The sequence below is a fragment of the Ambystoma mexicanum genome, chromosome 6p (assembly GCF_040938575.1).
Source record: "Ambystoma mexicanum isolate Mex_15411 chromosome 6p, UKY_AmexF1_1, whole genome shotgun sequence".
Taxonomy (NCBI): Eukaryota; Metazoa; Chordata; class Amphibia; order Caudata; family Ambystomatidae; genus Ambystoma; species Ambystoma mexicanum.
In genome coordinates, this window is record NC_090935.1 from 774,915,765 (window position 1) to 774,935,759 (window position 19,995).

A 19,995-nucleotide genomic window follows, 5' to 3' on the forward strand; every position below is an offset into this window, starting at 1 on the left:
ACAGCCTGCCGGAGGACAGACCACTGGAGCTTGAGTGCCCACTGCAAAGATCTCATCCGCAGACGAGCCTCTTGCACCAGAAGAATGCAGGATGCCATGAGGCCGAGCAGTCTCAAGAACTCGGACGCTGGGAGATTCTGGGCAAACTGAAACTTGTGCACCATCTGCTGAATGTGAAGAGCCCTCACCTGAGGAGGAAAACACTGCCCCAGGGACGTGTTGAGCACTGCTCCGATGTACTGGAGCTGCTGTGTTGGTGTTAAATGGGACTTCTTTAAATTGAGGGAGAAGCCCAGCCTGTGAAGGGAGTGGCAGGTGACGGACAGATGATCCAGGACTTGCTCGAGAGAGCTCCCCCTGATCAACCAATCGTCCAGGTAGGGGTAGACGTGAATCCCCCCTTTCCTGAGATGCGCTGCCACCACCACCATGAGCTTGGTGAAAACCCTCGGGCGGAGGTCAATCCGAATGGCAGGACCCGAAACTGAACGTGCGAGTCGTCAACCGCGAACCTCAGGTACTTCTTGTGCATGGGATGGATCGGCACATGGAAGCAAGCATCCTTGAGGTCGAGAGACACCAACCAGTCCTGAAGTTGAAGGGCCTGGAGGACTTGAGAAAGAGTCACCATCTTGAATTTGTCCTTCCAGAGGAATTTGTTCAAACCGCGCAAGTCCATGATGGGTCTCAATCCCCCGTCTTTCTTTGAAATCAAAAAATAAGGGGAATACCATCCCTTGTTCCTCTCCGCTACAGGCACCAGTTCTATGGCGCCTTTCTCCAGCAGGGCTTGAATTTCCTGCGCAAGGAGCGAATCCGGACTCTTCAAAGAGAGGTTCCCTGGTGGATTGTCGTGAGGCCTCTGCCGAAAAGGAAGACAGTAGCCGTGGGTTATGATCTCCAGAACCCACACATCCGAAGTAATGGCTTGCCACTCTACAAGATGCTGCGCCAGCCTTCCCCCAACTGGCGAACCATGGGACCTGGCCTCATGACTGAGTGGTAGCGGCTGCGGCGTTGCCTGAGGGCAAAGAGGCAACTGCCCGAGCGGCCTTGGCACCTCGAGTACCTTTGTTTCCACCTCTGGCACTCTTACGATGGCCTCTTTGACTGCTAGCTCCTCTCGCTTTATTGAAGGACGAGTAATAGCGAAAGGAACCTCCCCTCCATTGCTGTCCGCTAGGACGAAAAGGCAGAGGTTGGTGAACTGCAGCACCCAACGATTTCGCTGCAGCTTTGGAGGTCTGCAACCTCTCAAGGCTCTCGTCAGCCTTGCTGCCAAAAAGGTGTTCACCGTCAAAAGGCATGTTGAGGAGCTGGGACTGCACATCAGGAGCGAACCCAGACTTCCGCAACCACGCAAACCTGCGCATTACGGTGCTCACCGCCATGGACCGGCTGACACAATCCACCAAATCCAAACCCGACTGAACGGCCTCACACATAGCATCCTTGTCATCCTGAACCATAGCAAGGAAACCATCCCATTCGTCCCCTTCGGGAATATGATCAGCCGCTAATGCAACACAGTTCCACAGAGTGTGCGTGAAACGAGACAAGGCACATATGGAGTTGGCCGCCTGAAGCGTCATACCCCCTGAAGAAAACACTTTCTAGGCCCAGCCGTCAAAACATTTGTCGTCCCTATCCGGAGGGATGGTAGGATACAACGCCTGCTTTGCCGGGGCCATAGCCACCTGCACCACCAAACTCTCCGGGGTGGGGTGCCTAGACAAGTAGCAGGGGTCGCTACTGTCTGGACGGTATTTTCGCGACAAAGACTTGCCCACTGCCGGGAGACTCTCCGGAGCAGTCCAAGCCACTGCCACCCTTTCTCTGCAGAGCCATATGAAAAGGCAAAACCGGGTCAGTGGGTGGACCGAGATCAAGGATGTCCATGAGATCATCCTGAACGAACTCCCCTGGGGGAGCTGACCAACCCAAGTACTCGGTCACCCGAGACACAAGGCGCCGATATGACGAATCAGCATGAGTTCCAGGCTCCGGCCGACAAAACTCCACCTCCGGAGAGGTGTCCAGTCCACTGGCATCATGCAGCGACTGCCTCAGGTCATCAAACTGGCTATGGCCCGAGATAAGGTCATCTGGAACCACAACCGGAACCATGCCGCCATCAGAGCCTTCATCACCCTCTGAAATGTACTCCAGGCGGGGAGGGGAAGACCTCTGCGGACCAAAGCAGTGCCGGACCTTAGCCATAGCCTTCCTAGGGGCAAACCCCGTGCCAAGGGGCCCCTCCGACACCACCGCCTCAAAAGGCGACGGCGTCGACAGAAAAGGCGTTGACGTCGAGCGAATCGGCGTTGACGACAGCCGCAGCGCCGTCAGCATCGGCGGCATCGACACAGTCCTCGAAGCCGGAACTCCGAGCCTGTCTCTCGACAACCTGGGCGCCGACAGTGTCAACGATCCCCTCGAAGACGCAACCTCGAGAGAAATCGTCGACGACCTCGGCGCCACAGGCGTCGACGTCTTCTTCGAAGACGGCACAGGATCACGCGGTCTCGAGCCCGTCGAGGACCAGGACCTGGAACGGGCATGGCGAGAACGGCTACCCTTGTCCGAGCAGGACCTCTCCCGCGAGCTGTGCGGACCACCCGAGCCCGAAGGCGTACGGGTAGTGTCTCTCGACCGGTGCCGACCGACCCCACTCGGAGGCGCGGACGGACCAGTGCCCTGCGATTCCAGAATCGCTAGCATCTACTTCCCGAAGGAGCCCATTCCTCTGGTGTCGCTTGCATGGAGGGATAAGCGACCCGCCGACGGGCGGAGTCCTCGGAAGAGGACGGGGAAGGCGACCTATACCGGCGCTTCCTGGAATGCCTAGAAGAGGCGGAGGAGTGGCGAGACCGACTCCTGGAAGGAGACCCACCTGACTTCCAACGACGACGCGGAGAGTCACCCCTCGAGTCATCGGTCGAAAGGCCCACAGACCTCGACTTCTGGGGCTTAGACACCCGGCCTACCGACAGCTTCTTCTTGCGTTCCTGCAAGGCCTTTGCAGTGAGCGACTGGCAGTCGACACAGTCGTCCGTATCGTGGGCCTCCCCGAGGCACCAGAGGCAGGCGTTGTGCGAGTCCGTGACCGACATCTTGGACCCACAGTCCCCGCAGTTCTTGAAGCCCGGACACGGGGTCGAAGATGAGAAAGACATCGCCACGAACAGGTCTTCACAACCAACCAAACAGGTTCAACGAACCGAGAATAGAAAACAGCAACTCCAACGAGTCGAGGCGTACCGAGATTCACGAAGCGAACACGTTCGCGGAAAAAACGGAACTGAGGCTATGGGCGTTGTGCGTCCTACTTATCACATCGGGTGACGTCGGCCGTCGGAGGAGGTCCTCGGGGACGGCGCATCGACGTCATCGACGCAGGACGCAGACGCCAAAGATTTTCCGAAGCAGCACAGCTGTGGACATTACCTGTCATAGATATGGAATACGTCGGAGGACCCAATCCCCTCGAATAATATTTACTGGCGTGTGAATATGAGGAGAGAGATGAGGATGGTAGCTTCAGTGATGGAAATTGTAGATGTAGCAATGTGTGAATGGGAGGAGCCAAAAGTGGTTATCTGTGGTGACCTAAACATAAGGCTGTTGGACAAAATGGGCACTCCCTTAATGGAAAGGAAGAGAGCGAGAGTGGATGTGCAATATGAAAATTAGAGAGTTGTACTTGTTAAATGCCCAAACGAGTGGGGATATCCCCGGAGCACCCACTTGGGAATGTGGAGAACTACAGTCATGTACAGACTACTGCTTTGTGTCTCATAACCTTAGAGAGTTGGTGGAGTGGTTTTCTATTATGCCTCAGCGATTCAGCGACCACAACCTGCTAGCAATTCATATTTTGTGATGGGATTGTTCTAATCCCTTAAAAAAGATGGAAGAAGTGTAGCTAGGCTGGGGCGGTAAAAGACTTAAATTGAAACAACATGAGGTGACAAATGCTATTAGTCTTTATACACTGGTTTAACAAGTGCATTTCCATGTTAAATGTATTTAAGATGTTTTTGTAACAATGGTTGTATAGTGTGTCCTCATGTTCCTTGTGGCATTTATCTTAAACACTTTTGGTGCTTGCGAGGTGCATATTCAGATCTCTTTTGTGAGGTACATAATTTGTGTACGACAGACAACAAATCTGAGTTGGACTTCGACATAGAGGGTCTATTTCTTTGTACATATTAATACTTGGACAGCCTGCAGTCTGTTATTTTCCAGGTGTTAACCTTTCATGATGTTATATATATAAGTATGTATCTGGTAGTATCCATTCATTTATTGAACCTGTGTTGTTTAATAAGTATCTATACTTTTTATACAGTATGGATTTACCAGTGTAGACTATTTATTGTTTGACAACCAATGTGTTTGTTAACTGTACTTTATACCACTCTTGCAATCTTCTTAGTTTAAGCCTTGATACTCAGTCACTCTACCAGTGAGAGTTATTAAGTGTTAGTACTTAGTCCCCTTTCCTCCATACTACATGGGCGTCCCTCGATAGGAACGGGAACGGGAACGGAACCTTTTTCACCAGAAAATTAACACTTTCCCTTTAAATGTATATGGGTGCAGCCTTGGGAGCATGCGCTCCCTTAACCCCGCCCACCATTGCCACACCTCAGTCCCCTTTGAAGCTCACTGGTAGTCATTCTACCAGTGAAAGTTTGGTTAGACTTTGTGTAAACATTTGCAGGTTAACTAAGTTTGGCTTCCCACAAGACTATATCAATAGTAGTTCTGTAAAACCCTCCCAACAGTAACACAGAGAGAATCGGTCTGCAGTCACAATTGTTTTATTGATGTGTTTGGACTTGACAAATTGGTCACCATAAAAGAAGATTATATACAGCGAGAGAGAGGTCGAAAGGCATATGCAGGCGCAGGATAAGGGAAAGAAGGTGTGGGTGGGGTGGGGTTGGGTGTCTTTGAGCCCCCACCAATTACAAGAACAAAACAATTGTATGGCAAATGTGGAATTGCCACAATCAAACAGACCACTATACAAAAGTGTGGCGATGTAACCACATAGACCCTGAATATTCAACCTCACAGGAAGAGGACCTAACCAGAGGGTAACAGTATCTAGTCCCGGTGGTTAGAGCGAGGATGGCACAATATTCCAAAGGGCATAGATCGCTGTGCACTGCATCCTTAGTGGAAAAAAGGAAATGGGCTCATGCCATATCCCTGAGACAGTGGGTAGAGCGTAAGCAAGCATGCAGGGCTATAGAATGCTGAGACTACGGCTAGGTGTCAAGGAGCGGGCCAGATTATCTATCCCTGAGAATATGTTTATGGATCAAGACGCACTATGGGCCCTATATTCCTTTAACTGTATTAAGGAGTCAAGAAGCATGCTAGGGGCTATATCCCTGAGAATGACAAGAAGTGAGATCCAGAGTAGATATGGTATCCCTAAAAGACAGGTGAAACTTGATGCACCATGGTTTATCCAATTCCTACACTTTGAGTTTAGATTGTATTGAAAGTAGAATATCCCTTTCCTTTATTGGGAAACTCCAAAGGCGTAACAGCATTGATCCCATTACTAATCGTGGCCAAAACACGTGAATGGTAACAGGCTGGCTACCCCTGAATCTAAACAATGGATATGCAAACAAGATGTGGCTGGCCTCTGTAGCATGCATGATGGGTTAGAGAAATAAAAATACAAATAAGTATGCTGAGGAAAGACTGAGTTACATTATGCATTTATAATGATGTACATTATAAAGTGGGAGACTAAGTCTTGTTTGGCTGGTGGGGAATTTACAAATAAATCCTATTGTTTATATGTACAAAGCCAGACATTTGGGCTTGTTTATTTTGCTCACATAATGAAGAGTACATTCAAGGATTTTAAACCATAAGATTTTGACAGCAAGGACAAGCTGGCTACCTCTCAGCTTAATTTTCACACTGAATCTGTTGGTTGTCTCCATGACCATCGGTCTGGCTTCAGAGCTGCCAGAAGCATGGAAACTGCTCTCCTGAACATCTGTGAAGACCTGTTCTCCAACCCTGACTCCAACACCCCCTCTGCCCTCATCTTACATGATCTCTATTCTGCCTTTGACAAGGTCAACCATGCCATCCTGCTCAACCGTCTCTGTGATAACCTGGGTATCACCGATCAGGCCCTGGCTTGGCTGACTTCTTTCCTCTCTCCGATCGACCCTCTCAGGTCCAACTTGGGTCCTTCCTCTCCTCTATTTCTATCTCTACCTCTGGGGTGCCCAGGGGTCTAACGTCTCTCCCTGGCTTTTCAACCAATACCTGGCACTTCTTGCCCACCGCATGGCCACTCTCTGCCCCAACTATGCGGATGCCACTCAATTCATTTTCAGGCTCCCTTCCACCACGTCGTCTCCTTCTCTCATCTCTGACTGTTTTTCTGCTATCCAGGAGTGGTGTGCCGCCAATGATCTCTGCCTTAATGCAAGTTAGACCGAGATTCTCCTCATCGGCACACCTGCTCCCTCCTTTCCTGTCACTCTCTGGCCGGCCTCCCTTTGCCCTCTTCCTGCTACCACCTGTGAGGCTAAAAACCCTGGGGTCATCTTTGACTCCACACTTGGCTTCTCTCCTCACATCTCTGATGTCTCTAAGAAGTCACACTACTAGCTGTACCTCCTCAGAGGTATTATTCCTTTCCTCTCGTTCCCCCACAAGCTCACTGTCTCCAGAGCTTTGGTTCTCTCTAGGCTGGACTACTGCAACAGCCTCTTTCTAAATCTGCCTGCTTCTACTCTCCTCCCTTTGCAACTCATCCAAAACAGGACTGCAAGACTTGTCCTTAGCTTCAAGCCCAGGGATCTATCTTTCCAGGACTGAAATCTCTGCACTGGCTCCCAGTGGCGGTGAGGATTAAGTTCAAAACCCTCTGCATTGTCCACAAGGCCTTCTGGGACCTGGGGTCCCAATACCTTCAACTATCTCTTCCTAAATATCTTCCTTCTCTGGCTCTTCGATCATCCGCCGCCAACTCCCTCAGGGTCATTCGCTTTTCCAAGTCACTCCCTCAGGGTCATTCGCTTTTCCAAGAGATCTACCAGTTGCTGGTAGATCTCTTTTTTCGGCTGGGGCCTCCCTCTGGAACAGCCTGTTTCACTGAAACTTGAGGAGAACTATCTCCGGTTCCGGAAGCACCCCAAGACCTTCCTCTTTGCTTCGGCTTTCTCTCCTACCCTCCCCTGCTGATCTCCTGGCTGAAACTGGACTGGTTACCTGGCTTCCCTCTCACATCAGCCCAGGTCTCCTCCCCGCCAGTTGTACACCTGCACTGCCCCCCTGACAATCCTTGCACTCTGTGGCTGTTTCTGTATCCCTACAGCCCCCTACCAGCACTTGACACCTGATGTCTGCACTTACCCTTGCACTTGCCACCAGCTGGCTGTACTTTTTATAAATGGACTTCATTCATTTTGCTGTTATCCTACGTACTGCACTGCCTCCTCCCCTTCCCCCTGCGCTTTTCCCTTCCCACCTCCCCTGCACTTACACAATCTCAATGTCACCTGGCCTAGTAAGATCGTCGTCTCTGTCTTCCCTCTGTTTCCCCTCCCTTGCCTTTTCGCTCCATGAAACACTTGTGTATAGGCGCATTATAAATGCCATATCATATATCATTTGAAGCATTAAAAAAATTGTTATAAGGCGCTTCATGCTGGATGCAAGCCTCTAAGCGCAGGGTTTTGTTTCCAATAACAGTGTGTGTTGTCCCTGTGCTACCCTCCTGTCTTTTATTCAGGCTAAGAGGTGTGTCATAATATCAATGTATAATGCAAACCTACACACCCTTACACTGTGAAATCCATGCCACAATAAATGGTCCCTTCTTGCATGCTAGCCCAAATTCTCAACAGCAAATTCCATCACTACTTCTTTGCAACAGCTACATTGCTGTTTCTGCGGTGCAAGAGAGGAAAGGAAGAACAAATCAGTCATAGCGTAGTTACATTGTCAGTGGTCCAACATCCCTGAAATCATTGGAAAATACACAATTTGCACTAATTTACCAAACATGACTGTCTAAGTGACACAATTTGAGTATGTTTTCCTTTTCCTGTTAAATGGGGGCTGTTTTTTAACAAGCAATTCCCAATTAGTGTTTTTGGTGTCATGACTGCGAGTTAAATCTACTAAGGCCACATGAATTACTACTGTCTATTGGGATCAACAAGTAGATTTTTAGCAAAGCACGCTATAGTAATAAAATGCAGGTTATCATGGGATTGCATGGGACCTAAGTAGGATATCATTTGTAAAACCTGCCACAACATTTTGAAAATGTTAGGAAGTCACAGTTCACATACAGTAAAAACTCGATACATCTCAAGCTGAAGCATGGAACAAAATCTTGCACGCTCATCCAATCCCAAGAACACTGTTTGCCCTCTATTAAAAGGCACTTAAATGTCTCCCAGTGATATAAAACATGTTGAGTCTCTCAAATCACCACAGCAACCATGAAAGGCAATTAAATAGGATAGTCCTTGTGGCCACACAGATAGCTTACAACAACTAAAGAGAAGCCTTGAAGTGGCTATTCAATGCTTTTAAGTCTTTGTAGAAATAAAGGTGGAGACCTCTAGAATGTACATTTTGATAAAAATACGTTGAGGTCAGAAAAATGATCAGCAAGGACTGCAAGAATGGCTGAAATTAGGATTTGATCAAAGTATGTTGTGTATAGCGAATAAACAGCAAACATGGAAAAAATGTCTGAAATGAGTAATAAATATAGATATGATCATACTTGCAAGTATAAATTCAAACAAATCTGTGTGTATATATACCTTTAAAAGTTGTGTTAAGGCTTTTGTTCGATCTTTCCTGAACTCATCACCCATCGACCAGTAGTTTAGTCCTAGGAGGTAGTAATAATCTGCAGTGTCGGGCTTCCTTTCAATACCCCTCTGAAAACTGTAAATAGACAGAACAAGAAGAAAATATTACTTCTATCCTTTTTATGAAAAGAAATTGGCATTATGATTTCAAGGACCTACCTAATTTCCGCCAATGCATGGCGCTTTTCTGCATAATGAATCTGCCCTTCCAAAATGTAGCCCTCGGCCAACTCAGAATGCGTTAATATAAGCATGTCTGCTATCTGTAAAAAGACAAAACGGTTTTGGTTTTCATACGAAAGTGACATAATTTAGAAACAACTGACATGAGTTTACAAAACATTGAGGATTTAAAAAAAATCACTGACCTGTAATGCTTTGTCATGGTAGGTTTTATTCAGATATGCCTGTCCCTCGATGGCTAGCAATAATGGATCAGTAGCAGAATCTAAAATCTAGAAAACATTTTTATCAATTAAAGTGAATTCTACAAACAAAAAATAATTTAAAAGAAATAATTCTTGTTTACATCTCTTCCGAATTTTGCAGCTTCCTGTAAAGTGACTCTCTCTCGAATGGTTCATTACTGCACAGATTACTAAGTAATTGGATACCGGACACCATACAGAGAAATGAAAGCCAAATTTAACAACTTGCAACATAGGCAAATTAGGAATGAGAGAAACGCTTGTTGCCTCAGAGTTCATGTAGACCCCATATCTTTTAACGGATAAAAGACCTTGGACCCAACTTGTGGCAGCGGGCACGTGAACAGAGTACTGAAGTAAACGCTGAATCAGGTACAGATTGAAAAACTCCCTGGTTTTCCTAACCACAACAAATGAATGGCTTTCAGAGATAGGCTTTCTTTCCTAAGTTTCCGATGTAGAGTTCATACATAGACAGGCAAAAATCTCTAAATGGCATTATGTAGTAGGTAAGTACATTCTTAATTTGGGAATGTTAGGTAAGATTTTCACAGAACTGGTAAATCTTCCTGACCTGGGTCAACCCCAGAACCTTTTGCTTTATTAGTGGGATATTTTTCCTTAATCCCTCAGTGAGTAGAAACCTTTTTCCACACTCACATAATGTTTAACTCTTTTGATGGGTGTCATTTTTAAGACTCTCCATAGTGTCTTTTTAAAGTTATCCACTTTAACAACTTATTGGGAATAAGCGCCTGTTGTTGCTGGGTTGCCCTAGGGGTTCCCTTTTAACTTTCTTTTGCTAACCTTGAGAGAACTACAGTTCCCAAGGGTATAAAGGATCATTGGATCCCTTTTAGATTTTGTTAAGTGAAACCAGCACACCCCACCTTATGTGGAGTGCTGGGGAGATGCAATGTATCACCTTTCACACTAAAACTGTAACAATTATGTTACAGTGACAAGCTTACCTTCAATGGCTGGTGGCGGTAATACCTTGTATTAATTTGGTGCACCTTTACCGCGGGCTGTGTTTACAGCTGCAGCAAAGGCACCTAAGGGTGCTCATTTTACCAAAATGGCACGTCTTCTTTTTTTGCCATTTTAGTGTTTCTTATTTCTTGTTCCTTCCCCCGACAACCAGGGTGGGAAATTCCTTTGTGTGATTTTTATTTTCGGCGGGAGTCCCCTGCACTCTCAGCCCAGGCTCCAGTCTGTCTGTTAGGGCAGGAAGCGAGGGAGAAGTCCAAAACTCCACAGCCCTTTATCTTATGCCGTGCCTGAATGGGGACAAATCCCACTGGGGAGCTGGCTGTCCTGATTGGACAACCAAACCGCCCCTTCTGGTAAAATGCAGGGAGAGAATGCAGAAGTTGTGTTGTAATTCCTGATAAGTACTGCAAACCTGGAAGCTGAAGGGTAGTCGACCACTGGAACTTAAACCGAAGAGGATGACGAAGGAAAAGCGGCGGAAAAGATTTCCAGTGACCGGAGAGCCTGCTGTGTAACCCGAGCCTGCTGCAGCCCTTCCTTCCAATCGACCTGGGTACTCCGAAAACGACGATCCCGACCCAGAGCATGGTGAGACCCACTAGACTCAAGAAGACCTGCATTTTGAGCCATCCCACGTGTTGCTGCAATACGCCAATACCCGGGGACCACGATCCATCATGAGGTGCAGGGTCTTCCGAATTCCGAATCTCACTGAAACTTCGTGGGCATCCTGATGGATCTCCAGAGACACGAATCGAGTCCGAAAAGTCCCCTCAACAGAGGGCTGGACCTTTGTAACAATGAGAATTCAACCACAATGTTCTGTCTTCTTCTGTGCTCCTTGAAAAGGCGCCAAATCCATAGAACCGCATTCAGCCGTGAGGGAAACCTTGCCTAAAGCCTTCTACATCGATCCCTGCTGCAAAGTTGCTTCTGAGGTCTTGTTTTCAGTCAGCACGACAAGGAATCCACTGACCGGATATTTGGCTGCAGATCCTGAAGTTCTCCTGCTGCAAAATCTTTTTCAATGCTGAGGTACTGTGTTGACTTGGGTACGTACTTACCTTATGTCTGTAGGGATTTCTGTGTAGCTCTGGGGTGATTTCTGTGATGGCAAGACCTCTCATCCAGTGCACCCAGACCCACTGCTAGAATCCTGCTAGGGTGTCTTCTGCGAAGCCCCTGGACCCTCTTCTAACCCTAGAAGTAAAGTACTCACCTGTTTGCCCAGTTTTCCTAAGGAACTCTGACTTTTGCTATATAACCTATTCTGACACTGTCTGTTGGTCATTAGTCCTAGTGACCCCCTCTTCTGCCACGGAGAACACTCATACTCCAAGAACCAGGGAAAGACTTTTGAAGGGATTGGGACTTTTGCCTAGAAAAGAAAATAAGTGTTTAAAAGTTACTTACTTGTAAAGATTTGGTTGGTAACTGTAACTAAGAGTGAAAAGTTACAAACGTTCTTACTTATCTTGAATGTGTGATGCACTATTCTCAAAAGTATGGTTAACATCTTTCTTTCCTTAGAAACCGTTTTGCCATTTTATAGAAAGTAGATGTGAAGGTATTTTACTGTCCTGTGATTAGGTTGTGCCTCTTCCCAAAAGTAAAGTGTTGGTATCACCAGATTATTCTTGCAGGGTAATTGTACGAGTGTCCTCCAGCTGTTGGTATCACCAGATTAGTCCTGTCAGGATAATTGCATGAGTGTCCCCCAACTGGGTCTTGCTTCCCCGGACTTGCTGCTAGCCTGTTCAGAATAAGTGTTTATTAGGTTGTTGACTACCTAGAATAACTTTGAGTCATTCAGTAAAGTGTAATATTGGGTTTTACTTACCCCTTCTTTGTGAGATTGAAAAAGTATGTGGGTTTTACTTAACTTGTGTTAGCTGTGTGCCATCCAAAAATAAATTACAAGAGTTACTGCTTATCTCTATCTGTGGTTCACTGATCTCAAAAGCACGTGTAATTGAATAGTGTGTGTTATCGCAAAAGTAGTTATAGGTTTTTACTGCACCTGGGATAAGTGTTCCACTATTCACAAAAAGTATATTGTCCAGTTGACTGATTAAGTGATTTGTGCTAAGAGTCACTGTACAAACTGGTAGGGTCTACTGCCCTTGCATTGCTGAATGTAATCTGAAAGTAACCATTGGTTTTTACTCCCCAAGAATAGGTGCGACTTATACTGAATGTGTATGAAAAGGGTTTGACTTCCCTAGAACTACTGTTAGGTGTTCCAAATAAGGTTTATGCTTTGGTCTGTGCACCTTAAAGCATAGTGTTGTGTTTTGAATTATCATTACATATACTGTGTGATAGTACTTACTTACCCCTAGATTTATCTGGGCCTACTTGTGTTTAAATAAATCATTTATTTTTTACTTACATAGTGTTTCAACGTTTCTTTGGACCATTTGTATTACAATTTCATTTGTACTGATTCTACTGCCCTCTTCCTCTCTTAAAATAAGCCTGGCCGCTCTGTCTATGCTACCATGAACTCAGGTGGTACAGCCTTATACCAAGAGTGGAGTCTTGTACTGCCTCAATGGTTTACTAAGCCCTTAGTTGGACTTCAGAAAAACTGTCCTAACACGGATTAACAAGAATCCATAAAAGATACAACACATTCAGCATATACATCGATAAGACACAAAGTTACATTTCATTTCATATCAAGTCACAAAACATTACAATAATACATAAAATATCTCAAGTTATAAAAATATAGGTGCAATGTCACAAGTGCTTCAACTACAATTAGTCTAAAAGGAATTAAAGAACAAGGGGTTAAAACTTGATAAAAGTAGTGCTATAAGTGTGCTTTCTTACATACAAAAAGTGTAATATCAACTCATCTGGGGCTGTCATTACTTCAAGGAGCATGTCGTTTTTTTAGGCCCCTTTCTCGTATTCGCCAGGCAATTCTTACTTATAGCAACAGATTCCAGGCTATGGCAGGCGTGGTTGTGCACAATGCTGGCCTATGTTGGAAGAAGCCTTACTTATAAATAGTGGTAGTAGATATTTTTTCCTTTGGTCACGATAAACTGGACAAAAAAAAAATAGGAAGTGAGCTAAATCCTCTAACCCAGCATCACACACAGGACATTTGGCTTCAAATTCTCAGACCGATCTTCGACTACGGAGCGCAACCAAGTCCAGGCAACCAAAAGGTGCTCTTGTGATTGGTGCTCTTTGATATTTACAGTTTGTCCAAATGAGATATTCCTTTATATCATTTAATGATAATCTCATCAGTTCTCTACTTAACGGTTTCATTCATTCTTCCGTCCCTCTTGTATTGTGCACCCACTCAGTTAAGCTCTTTATCAGGAGGCAACACCTGCTCTTTTCTAGTGTTTGCGCAGGTTCATTGAGTATGTTACTAGGACCCACTTTCCCCAACATGTTCTTTGTTTTCTATCCAGCCAATATTGTTGGCACCCTTTTTACCCATTAGGTGTTTCAGCAGATTCTGCGTAAGCCACCCCTTTCAGTTAGACCATATACGTAGCCATAATGTACAGGGCTCCAACACCAGTTAGTCCTCTATGCGGTAAGATGAAAACGTGTACGTGAGAAAAGTTAAAACACGGTACAAAAATGTCCTCTGCCACCAGCCCATCCTGGACACATAGGGCCAGAGTCTCGGAGCTTTTTCGGGTGCATGTGTGAAGATGCTAGTGAAAATCATGCTAGAGCCATTTCTGACCATTTCATGATTTGTTTTTGAAGTGTGACAACCGCGCTCTAAATCACACTTGTCAGACTAGCATTTCCGTCTCTGAAAAGGGATGATAATGCTTTGATTTTTCTTAGCAATTCAGAGACTTGCTCTTTATCGGCTCGTCTCTGCGAAATGTGCTCCCAGAAACCATGTGGTTGCCAGGTGCCTGCCATACATTAGTGCTGCGAGTGTGCTCCCGACACTAATGCATGCAGGTGGGATGGACAGCGCATCTTTTAGCTATTTTCCAGCTCCTCCTGAAATGCTTGGCTCACCTTCGAGAATAAGGTGACCTGAGCATTTCAGCCATGAGCACAAATGAAAGGAGCACATTCTCTGAGCTCCTTACATCAGCGCTCATTCATGAGAACTTGCGCCATTTGTCCGCAACAGTAATGTTGCAAAAGAAAAAGTCATAGGGACACAAAGTATCCCAATGCAGTTCATGACAAGATGATATGTGCAGTTTAAAAATAACAAGAATTCTGCTAGGGAAGACATGGTCCTGCAGTATTGTCTTCCTGTAAAAAGGGAGCAAAAGCAAGGCAAGTAAAGCTCAGGGCTTTGCATACCTCCATTTAAAGTCCGGATGCAGAAAATAGCAAACAGATAGGATGTCCCATTGAAGTCTATGGGAGGAAAATAGCAGCAATATCTTTCCTAACACTGCCCTGAACTAACTGCACTCACCTGTGCTCGCATCCTTGCAGACAAAAGAACGACCACTACCTATACTGACTCTAGGTATACGGCCATGGAACGGTGCATAATTTTGGTATACTCTGGAAACAGAGAGGCAAAGTGGTATGTGTTTCAGCCCTGTTGCCTGGTCTCTTTTACTTCCCACTGCATTGGCAATGGTTACGTTCTGTCACCAAACATTTCTGCTCTAGTTAATTAACCTGCAGCCAAGTCAGCTCGAAATGCAGCCCTAAATGGGCTCCTAGATCCTGACAATGTCCTCATGTGTGTTTCAGTTGAACAGTCACAGATTGAAACTCTTTACTATCTGGCTGCATTGCAAGATCAAGCACCAGTGTCTGAGAAGCTGTGGTCTAAAAAATATTGAAAGTTACTCCATGATTCTCTATGGCAATCGCTGGATGGCAACCTGGTAGAGCCGAGACCGATTCTTCTTTATCTTGCTAGATTGTCACATTCTGTAACCCATTCCAGAAAAGGAGCAATGATTCATATAGAGACCAGAGAGTGGTTTGCTCCCGGCTTCCCCACTGTGGCGCAGTCTTATTGTAGGAATTATTTTGTGTGTCTAGCACACAATGTGGGAAGAGCAGTAAAAACTGTCTAATCTGCACAACCAACACGAGGGTCCTTTATAAATATGCAGATTGACATCATGCAGCTACCCAAGGGTCAGAAATATGAGTATTTCCTTGTCATTGTAGACTAATTTACTGGATAGGTGGAAGCCCATCATTGTTGAAAAGCGGATTCGATTACTGTAGCCAAAATGGTCCTCTTTGACTTCACACCCATGTTTGGTCACCCTCTTAATATTGATAGCGATAGGGGTACCCACTTCAATGGGCAGATAATTAGGGGTGCCTGTAGGACTCGTAATATTTCCCCAGCAGTTTCACTGTGCATATTATCCCCAATCAAGTGGAGCAGTTGATCGCAGAAATGAAGATATTAAACTTTGTATATCAAAGGTGTGTCAGGAAACTGGTCTCAGATGGCCTGAGGCGTGGGCGCTTACTACTGTAACACATGTGAAGTAACCCTAACAAAATACACTAATACCCTGTGTAATTTTGACCAGACACTCTATGCTCATGGGCACATCCCCTCCCTTGGCTGTAAACTGCTTGAATATTCAGTTGGAGGACAAAAAAGTACTAAATTATTGCAAGTCTCTTGTGAAGGTTATTCGATTTGTCCATTTGCAGGAAAGGAAACATTACCCGAACCAGCTGTTGGACTGTGCCACTCCGCTACCACTGGTTATTTGATCTACCTAAAGATCCATCAGAGAAAGTTGTCCTTGCATACAAGCAGCCACGGACCCCATTAGGTGCTACTCGCCATGCAGACAGCTGTGAAGTGTCAGGGGCATCTGACCTGGATCCATGCCTTCTGCTGTCAGAAGGACCCATGTCCATCAGAAGCATCGGGAAGGACTGCAATTTCGCCCATGCCCAATTCTTCAGTCGATACTGAAACAAGGACACGAGCCACCTTCGCATCCTCCTCTGTACCTGCATGCAGAAGGCCTGAGATGAGACAAAGAGATGCTCTACCTATTCAAAATTGCAGGACTACTTCAGAGGAAACCCTTCAGCCTGCTATAGTAAGCTGTGCAATTACCCCCACCAATAAACCCAGATGCATTTAACTGGAGAACTGCAACAGCTGGATACTGCTTTTCAAGGATTTAACTCTCCAGCACACATGAGATGAACAAGTTAATTTCTTACCTGGTAACGTTCTTTCGATGGGATGGTCCGACGACGTATTCCATATCTATGACAGGTAATCACCACAGCTGTGCTGCTTTGGAAACTTTTTTCGGCGAATGCGTCCTGCATCGATGACGTCGATACGCCGTCGTCGAGGACTTCCTCTGACGTCCGACGTCATCCGATGTGATAAGTAGGACGCACGACGCCCGTAGCCTCAATTGTAGTTTTTTCCCCCAGAACGTGTGACATTAGTCAACTGCCAGTCAGACACAAAGCCTTGCGGAACGTAAGCTGCAATCGCAAAAGAAATTCTGCAGCGGGGAAGGCAGGGAGGGAGCGATATAGAATACGTCATCGGACCATCCCATCGAAAGAACGTTACCAGGTAAGAAAGTAACTTGTTCTTCGAGGGGATTGGGTCCTCCGACGTATTCCATATCTATGACAGACTCCCAAAGCAGTACCAGAGCAAGGAGGAGGGGAAGAACTTAGAATCAAAATTTAGAATTGCCAATCAAATAGCAGAGCAAAGGACCGCCTTGCCAAAGGCCAGATCCTGTCCCCGGATGGAATCGATGGAATAGTGACGTACAAATGTATGTACAGAAGCCCAGGTGGCTGCATCACAGATGTTGCGAATAGGAACACCCCTCTGCAGGGCAGTAGATGCAGCCATACCCCTGGTAGAATGGGCCCGCAAGCCAGCCGGCGGGTCCTTACCCGCCAAGCGGTAACACTCCGAGATGGCCAAAATAATCCAGCGAGACAAAGTCTGTTTCGTCACAGCCTGTCCCAAACGCTTTCCAGCGTAACCAATAAAGAGTTGATCGTCCACTCTGACCCGGGACATGCGTGAAACAAAGGATTAAAGCTCTCCTAGGATCAAGCCTATGGAGCCTCTCCTCTTCCTTACCAGGATGCGGAGGAGGATCGAATGCCGGAAGAACAACCTTCTGGGCCAAATGAAATTCCGAAACCACCTTCGGAAGAAAAGAAGGACGAACTCTAAGGACAACCCTGTCCTTATGAAATACAGTGAAGGGTTGCTTAACTGAAAGTGCCTGTAACTCACTAACTCTGCGAGCGTAAGTAACCGCAACCAGAAACACAGTTTTCAGAGTTAACAGCCTCAAAGGGCAAGAATGCAAAGACTCAAACGGAGCACCAATAAGAAACTTAAGAACAAGGTTCAAATCCCAACCGGGCACCAGGAAAGGTGACGGAGGGAACACATTAGTGAGCCCTTTCAGAAACTGTGAAATTAAAGGGATTTTAAAGTAGGAACACTCTTCAGACGAGCGCTTAAAGATGGACAGCGCCGCCAGGTAACCTTTAATGGTACCCACTTGCAAGCCCCTGTGGGCCAAAGAAAGTAAAAAGGACAGAACCATGGGGATGTCACATGCAAAAGGATCCACATTCTGAACTCTGCACCAGTCGCAGAACTTACGCCAACGGCAACAGTACAGAGACTTTGTTGCTGGCCTTCGGGCCGAGAGCAACACCTCCATCACGTCTTCAGGGAGGTCCCAATCCTTATACCTAAACCTTTCAGAAGCCAAGCGTGAAGGTTGAGGGATCTGACCTCAAGATGGAGAACCTGACCCCCCTCCCGTGAGAGCAGATCGTCTCGGTAGGGAAGACGACGTGGAGGGCAGATGGACAAGTCGAGAAGGTCCAGGTACCACGTCCTCCGAGCCCACGCCGGAGCAATGAGGATCATCCGGGAACCGAACTTCCGTAACCTCCGCAGCACTTGTGGGATGACGGAGACTGGAGGAAACGCGTACAGCAGCGGGAATGACCACTCCACCACGAACGCGTCTCCTAAGGCTCCTTTTGGAGGAAATTCCTGCAAGCAGAACCTCTCGCACTTCCGGTTGACACTGGAGGCGAAGAGATCCACTTGAGGGGTCCCCCAAAGGGCGAAGATCTCCAGGAGAATCTCCTGAGCCAACTCCCACTCGTGAGAGATCGTGCACTGCCTGCTCAGAGCGTCCGCCGTCACGTTTTCGTCTCCGGCCAGATGAACTGCCGAGATCGAAACTTCCTGTGACCCAGCCCCCCCCCTTTTTGTTGAGGTAGTGCATGGCCACTGTGTTGTCTGTCAGGATCAGGACATTCTTTCCGCGCACAGTCGGCAGAAAAGCCTTCAGGGCTAGCCCGACGGCCCTCAGCTCCAACAGACTGATATAGAGTCTGGACTCCGACGGAGACCAACGACCGCTGACTGTCACCAGTTGGCATGAGCTCCCCATCCTGTGAGGGATGCATCCGTCACGATCGTCACCTCCGGCCAGGGAAGCCAAAATGGAGCCCCCTTCATCAAGTTGCCTTCGACGGCCCACCACAGAAGGTCCCGGGCGAACGAGGGCGGCACCTGAACCGGGTCCGACATCTTGCCGGAGGCCTGCGACCATTGCATCCTGAGTGCCCACTGCAAAGATCTCATCCGCAGGCGAGCCTCTGGCACCAGAAGAATGCAGGATGCCATGAGGCCGAGCAACCTCAAGAACCCGAATGCTGGGAGCGGCTGGGCATGCTGAAACTTGTGCACCATCTGCTGAATGTGAAGAGCCCTCACCTGGGGAGGAAAACACTGCCCCAGGGAAGTGTCGAGCACTGCTCCGATGTACTGGAGCCGCTGTGTTGGTATCCAACGGGAATTCTTTAAATTGAGGGAGAAGCCCAGCCTGTGAAGGGCATGGCAGGTGACGGACAGATGATCCAGGACTTGCTGGGGAGCGCTCCCCCTGATCAACCAATTGTCCAGGTAGGGGTAGACGTGAATCCCCCCTTGCCTGAGATGCGCTGCCACCACCACCATGAGCTTGGTGAAAACCCTTGGGGCGGAGGTCAATCCGAACGGCAGGACCTGAAACGGAAAATGCGAGTCGCCAACCGCGAACCTCAGGTACTTCTTGTGCTTGGGATGGATCGGCACATGGAAGTAAGCATCCTTGAGGTCGAGAGACACCAACCAGTCCTGAAGCTGAAAGGCCTGGAGGACTTGAGAGAGAGTAACCATCTTGAACTTGTCCTTCATGAGGAGTTTGTTCAAACCGCGCAAGTCCATGATGGGTTTCAATCCCCCGTCTTTCTTCGAAATCAAAAAATAAGGGGAATACCATCCCTTGTTCCTCTCCGCTACAGGCACCAGTTCTATGGTGCTTTTCTCCAGCAGGGCTTGAATTTCCTGCGCAAGGAGCGGATCCAGACTCTGCAAAGAGAGGTTCCCTGGTGGATTGTCGCGAGGCCTGTGCCGAAAGGGAAGACAGTAGCCGTGGGTTATGATCTCCAGAACCCACACATCTGAAGTAATGGCACGCCACTCTACAAGATGCTGCGCCAGCCTTCCCCCAACCGGCGAACCATGGGACATGGCCTCATGACTGAGTGGTAGCGGCTGCGGCGTTACCTGAGGGCAAAGAGGCAACTGCCCTAGCGGCCTTGGCACCACGGGTACCCTGTCGTCCACCTCTGGTACCCCTGCGTTGGCCTCTTTGACTGCCAGCTCCTCTCGCTTTACT

At 47.3% G+C, this 19,995-nt stretch overlaps 1 protein-coding gene across 1 annotated transcript in view; it reads right to left on the minus strand.

Annotated features, from left to right (window-relative positions):
- The window catches only part of SKIC3 (SKI3 subunit of superkiller complex), a 2,336,627-nt gene that overhangs the window by 1,813,367 nt on the left and 503,265 nt on the right, over positions 1 to 19,995 (minus strand). The window contains exons 12-14 of the mRNA XM_069627646.1: positions 9,254 to 9,340; positions 9,045 to 9,148; positions 8,835 to 8,961 (exon numbers count right to left, since the gene is read on the minus strand). Of these exons, the coding sequence (XP_069483747.1) occupies positions 8,835 to 8,961; positions 9,045 to 9,148; positions 9,254 to 9,340 (318 nt within the window). The remainder of the gene's footprint in view (positions 1 to 8,834; positions 8,962 to 9,044; positions 9,149 to 9,253; positions 9,341 to 19,995) is intronic.